At 38.9% G+C, this 6,000-nt stretch overlaps 1 protein-coding gene across 1 annotated transcript; it reads right to left on the bottom strand.

Moving 5' to 3' along the window:
• Positions 1-378: 378 nt before the first annotated feature.
• Positions 379-1,725, bottom strand: LOC101095678 (olfactory receptor 52D1-like). Its single transcript, XM_023238998.2, has one exon. The coding sequence runs from the start codon at positions 1,717-1,719 to the stop codon at positions 769-771; it is 951 nt and encodes a 316-aa protein (XP_023094766.1). The 5' UTR covers positions 1,720-1,725; the 3' UTR covers positions 379-768.
• Between the last annotated feature and the right edge of the window lie 4,275 nt (positions 1,726-6,000).

The raw sequence follows: 6,000 nt of genomic DNA, 5'->3' as shown, positions 1-6,000 counted from the left end.
GCTCCTAGGGAAGGTAAGCCTGTGCTAGGGCATGAAGGCCAGCTATTTGGAGAAAGATACTTGTCAAGCCTGAGTAACCTGGGTTACCCTGGTGAGGATCAGCAGGAAACTCTGTGTCCTGGGAATTCGTATATACCCAAAGCATTATTGACTAAATGAGGTTAAACAAAAGGTCAGGCTACCTCTCCATAGTAGTCCACAAAATAATTTACATAGCAGTCATCTCCATCTGTTTAAATCTGATGCCAGATACAGAGGAACCTGGGCTACCATGGCCATCTTTGGTCTCGCATTGACACTCTTATTGCAAACACTCTTGGTCTAAGAAAGTGCTGACAATCAATTAATCAATCAGTGGTGTGTGTGTGTGTGTGTGATTCTCAATTTCTTGAAGCTATAAGTAAGTGGATCTTTTTTTATCACTTTTCCTCTTTCCAGCCCTGAGTTTTCTGTACATAGAGTAATTTACTGGTTCTTACTATCAAAAGTACTACAATGCCTCCTGACCTTTTCCTAGGAAGATTCAAAACCTACAGGCCAATTAATGAGCCACATAATAGCCTTACAGGAAAATAGTCTTCTGTAGATTGAGCAAGTATAAATGTGTTGTTCTAAATACTTCAGAAACTTTCAGATAATACATGATACTGGTTTGCTAGAATTAGCAGAAACAGAAACCTCTAGTCCAAGGATAAGATGTACTAGAGAAGATGAAAGATTAATTATAAAACTTTTCCCATTGGTCCTTGGGGTATATAGAGAGTCTATCTACCTCCTTCCCATAAAAAAGCCAAATATTCTTAGGCGGATTTGTTTGGTATTGATGCCATAGACCAGGGGGTTAAGAACAGGGGGCACGAGGAGATAGAGATTTGCAAGTACAATGTGGACATGAGGAGGTACTTGGTGGCCAAAGCGGTGGGTGAAAAATGAAAAGAAGGCAGGTACATAGAAAACCAGAATCACACAAATATGGGCTCCACAAGTGCTAAATGCTCGGAATTGGGCATCCTTGGAGGGCAGGCGCAGCACAGCCCGCAGGATCAAGCCGTAGGAGGTGGTGATGAGGACCACATCCATGCCAGTGACTGAAAGTGCCACAGTGAGTCCATAAATGGTGTTGGGCTTGATGCTGGCACAGGCGAGCTTGGCAATGCCCATGTGCTCACAGTAAGTGTGGGGGATGATGTGGTGTCCACAGAAGGGTAAACGTTTGATGAGGATGACAAAGGGGAAAACAAAGATAAGGCCACGGACCACACATGCCAGACCAATCTTCCCAATCACTGTGGCATTGAGGATGGATGTATAATGAAGTGGATGGCAGATAGCCACATAGCGGTCAAAAGCCATGGCCAGTAGAACAGCCGACTCTGTGGCAAAAATAGTGTGAACAAAAAACATCTGGGTGAGGCAGCCATGGTAGGAAATTATGTGGGACCTAAACCAAAATATTGTTAACATTTTGGGCAATGTGGTCGAACAGAGAACCAGGTCAGTGATAGAAAGCAGGCACAGGAAGAGGTACATTGGCTCATGTAGAGTTCTATTTGTCATGACGATGTAGAGGATGGTGCCATTGCCAACCAGAGCAAGGATATACATGGAGCAGAAGGGGATGGCAGCCCACACATGCTGATCTTGCATTCCAGGGATTCCAAGTAGAATAAATGTGGAAGGATGAAAGGCAGTGTTATTGATGACAGATGTGGACAGCATAATGATGAAGAGAACACAAGGCTTTATCTTCCTAAAAGTGGTTAGAAAATGAAATCAAGTCATCTTCGATGTCATTTATTCCCCCCACATATCCATTCAGTTTCTTGCCTCTCTTTCATTCCTATCAATTTGACTCCACTTCATGCTTTTCTCATTTCTTTCCTGGGGTATTAAAATAGCTCTGTAACTAATATGCCTACTTCTAGGATTTGCATCTTCCAGTGAAACCTCCACATTGCTGTAGAAATATTCTATCATGTGAAAATAATCAACAATAATACAAATATAACCTTTCTTAGTGTATGCTGTTCAGAATATCTTGTATTACCTTCCTCTGGTCTACCCTCCACCACTTTCCATCATGTTCTTGGTCCTGGGACACTGGACTACATCCAGAGACTTCCCTGCTCTCTCACTTCTGGTTGGATTTGACTATAGGAAACAGCAACAAAGGATTAAAGGCAGGTCAGGACTTTTTTTTCCTTTAGCTCCCTCCCAGCAGGTTGCTGCAAACTGGCTTTATCTCCCTCTGGATTTGGTTTCTTCTTCTAACCGTGTCCTCCTCTTAACCCTTCAGTACAAAGGACTGTAATAGTGCCCATGGTCACTAATCCAGGAACTTCACAAGGCTTTGTGATTTCCCTACACTTGCCCACATGTTTGAAAATACCCACATATTTCACTGTCTTGAGATGTCCTAATGTAGGTGTGTGCTGCATTTCCTGCTAGGATCTTGATATGATGTGCAAAGCTCTTCTTGCTTCTGTTCTTGCTCTTGCTCACCTATCTCATATTATTTACCATCACACTCCATCACGTATTTCATGTTCCAGCCATATCTGAGTGTTTCGAAATGTCCAAAAGCATGCTTAATCACATCTGCATGCTTTTTCATTCACTGCTTTCTTGGGGGCACAGAATAGTTATTCCCATTGGTCACCTGGAAAGCTACTAATAGTCATTCAAAACCCACATGAGGGGTCCCTAGATGGCTCAGTCAGTTAAGCGTCCAACTTCGGCTCAGGTCAGGATCTCACGGATAATGAGTTCGAGCCCCACATCGGGCTCTGTGCTGACAGCTCAGAGCCTGAAGCCTGCTTTGGATTCCATGTCTCCCTCCCTCTCTCTGCGCCTTCCCCACTTGTGCTCTGTCTCTCTGTCTCTCTCTCTCAAAAATAAATATTGAAAAAATTTTTTTAAAAAACATGAATATGTTGAAGCCCTTCTAGGGTCCTTGCTGCTGTGTTAAGGGCATCATACATCTTCAGCATACCTCCCTTAGGAAATATAAACTGTTCTATAATTATGTGTATGTCTCTTGCCCCATTACGCTATGAAAATTGCATCTCATTTTTTTCTCTACAACCAGAATTAATGCTTTATATACACAGGACCAATAAATAATGTTTGATAGGCAAATAGATAAAGGATTGAACCCAGCAAATCAATTTTTTAACAGACTTTTATAAGTGACCATGTCTGAAGAATGGCATATCTTCTTGCAAGTCTTCCTTATGGATCAGACGGGATCTTCCCTCACCAGATCTATGATCCCCATCATGTTCTTTTCACTCAATATACTGCAAGACATGATCTTATTTAGCTCTTCAGTACATATGTAGTCTAACCTAATGTATCTATATAATAAATTTTTATCTCTTTTCTTGATTGGCCACGTGATTTAGTTGGATTATAAAATATATTGCCTTAGTCTGTTTTGTCTGCTTTACAGTATGAGCTCTGATATGATCAGTCAGACCAGAAGCACACAAGTATGTGTTCCCCTAAGTCTCCAAGTGAAGCATGCCATGGGAAGGGAAGTAGAAAGTCAGAGACCAGGGGTTTACAGGTGAGGTAAATCAGGGAAGGTTTCTGGCAGTGACTGGGCCATAGATTGAGATTATGCCAATAGGTAAGGAGAAAAGAGTAAAAGAGGCATCGTTCACTGGAGACATCTCACCATGAGAGATCCTTGTAGGTGAAGTCAAAGTCATCATTCTTGCCTTATTGAATTCGAGTCTCAAAGATCCTCTTTTTTAGAAGGGACATTAACATTAATTTCATCCAATTGTTCTCACCTCAAAAGAATTTTAGAATGTGGAAACACCTAAGATAAGATAAAAAAGTTTTGTAATAATTAAAAAGAATATCCTTCCTTCAATCCCCTATTCACATCCACCTGCATTATTAAAAGACCAACTAATTTTGTTTGTTTTATTAATTGCAATATGCATTTCTCATATGCTACTGCAAGTTTATTACTTCGTGCTAACAATTACTACAGCTATAAATTGTATAGGTTATAATGTTATTATAAGTTTTAATTACTAATGAAATTGTTATTTTGCTTAAATTTTTAAGCCATAAAAGAGAATATACCACAATTCTATTGTAATTTTTTGTACCCTTAAAAATTCAATAATCAAATTATAATGGCAAGTGACTATAAATATTTCAAAGTCCATCTTAGAAGGTATAAATATTTTATTTTTTTTACTTCTATCCTGGAAATACCTGTGGTTTTTAAACCATAGGAATATAATCTTATCATCTATTTGAGAAATTAGTTACAAAGCATGTATAATTTAATAATGCTATGATGCTTGGCTCCCAAATGTAATATCCTAAAATGTGGTCACTTAGAAGTTGCTTGTACAAGTCTAGTGACAGAAAGCCTATACTCTCTTGAGGAAACCATTTTCCATTTCAGACCTTCCAAGTCTGAGACTACTTATCCTTTCCTTAGGTCAATGTCTGTAAACACAATCCACATCACACAAGCATTATTCCTCTGCAGTGTCTTAGGTTTTCAATTTTATGAAGTTAATATATCTTCTAAGTCTGCTCTTTCATCTTATTACTTTCTCAAAAAATACATTACTGACTGTCTGCTATGTACCAAGCCCTCATCTGGATGTCTTATATACACCAAAGAGTAAGAATATGCATGCTCCATGATATATGAAGCTAATGAGAAGTGCTAATGAAAAGACATGATCAATCAAATAACCTCCCATATATGTGTGGAAATGATATGTTGATGTATGCTATAAGGAAAAGGTATATAACCAGTTCTTACTCAGAGAGAGAGCTTTCCTAAGGAAATAAAATTTAGTTTCCAAATCTAAGTCTTCCTCAAATGCTCCAAACATCTCTTGTACAACTCACTTCCTAGGATTATCACCTTCTCTGTGTGGTCTGGAAAGTAAGACATCAGAAACTAAATTCAGACTGCCTGGGTTCAAAATCTGGCCTGATTGCAGTTACTTGCTAATTGTCTTATTCTTCTCTCCTCAGTTTCCTAATATAAGATTTGGATGATAATTCTTACTTTGTAAGGTTGTCAGAGAATTGAGAAAAATCATGCAAAGTACATAATACAGTCTCTGTAATTTAATAAGCATTGGTTACAATACTCACAGATATTTCTCATGCTTTTGCACATCTCCGAGTGCATTGAAATAACTAGGTACCTGCCTCTCAGAAGAGGAAACTTCATTTAATTCGTCAAGTTGAAAGACATATTGGCTTTTCCTGAGTCTGTAATCCAAGGCTGAAGGCACTGAGTTTCATCCACTTTGAAATCAAGAACTATCTTCAGAGATATCCAAGACCACTTCTCAGTTAGCTAGGTTAGGTGGTGTCTCACGAGACCTGAGATGGAATGGCTCCTCAATGATCTCAGTCTCATAGATTTCCCCTCATTCATCTTCCTTGGGATTGAGAAACAGTTGAGATATGGGGAGTCCTTCAATACAACAGGAACCAGCTGCCACCAAGAGACAATAAAGATGAAGAAAAATGTGTATCTGATTTGAGTTAAAGGAAGAAATTTAATTAGGCTGTTCAATAAGACAGTCTCCTGATTTTTCCCCAGAAAAGATAACAAAACCTGGGGATACTGCAGCATAGATTCATGGTTTAATGGGCTTCTAAGTTCCCTGCATATAAAATTACAGGACAGAATTAGAGAATTTGATTGGGATGGTGCCAGCTGTACTAGAACCCCGGTGAGATTGGAAATTAGATGAGTTTGTTGATCTCCTAGGTTTTCTGGAGTCACTGTGAGGGTTTTAGGTATGTAAGAACAGGGCGACACTCTAATATATATATATATATATATATATATATATATATATGTGTGTGTGTGTATATATATATATATATACACACACACACATGCTTATCCACACACTTCTTCATTTCTGCTTTACTGCTGTGAGTGAAAACAAGACACAGCTATTGTCAAGAAATTCTGAATTCATCATTGCTTTAAGAAGG

This window comes from Felis catus, chromosome D1 (assembly GCF_018350175.1).
Source record: "Felis catus isolate Fca126 chromosome D1, F.catus_Fca126_mat1.0, whole genome shotgun sequence".
Taxonomy (NCBI): Eukaryota; Metazoa; Chordata; class Mammalia; order Carnivora; family Felidae; genus Felis; species Felis catus.
This window is presented reverse-complemented; position numbering and strand designations above follow the sequence as displayed.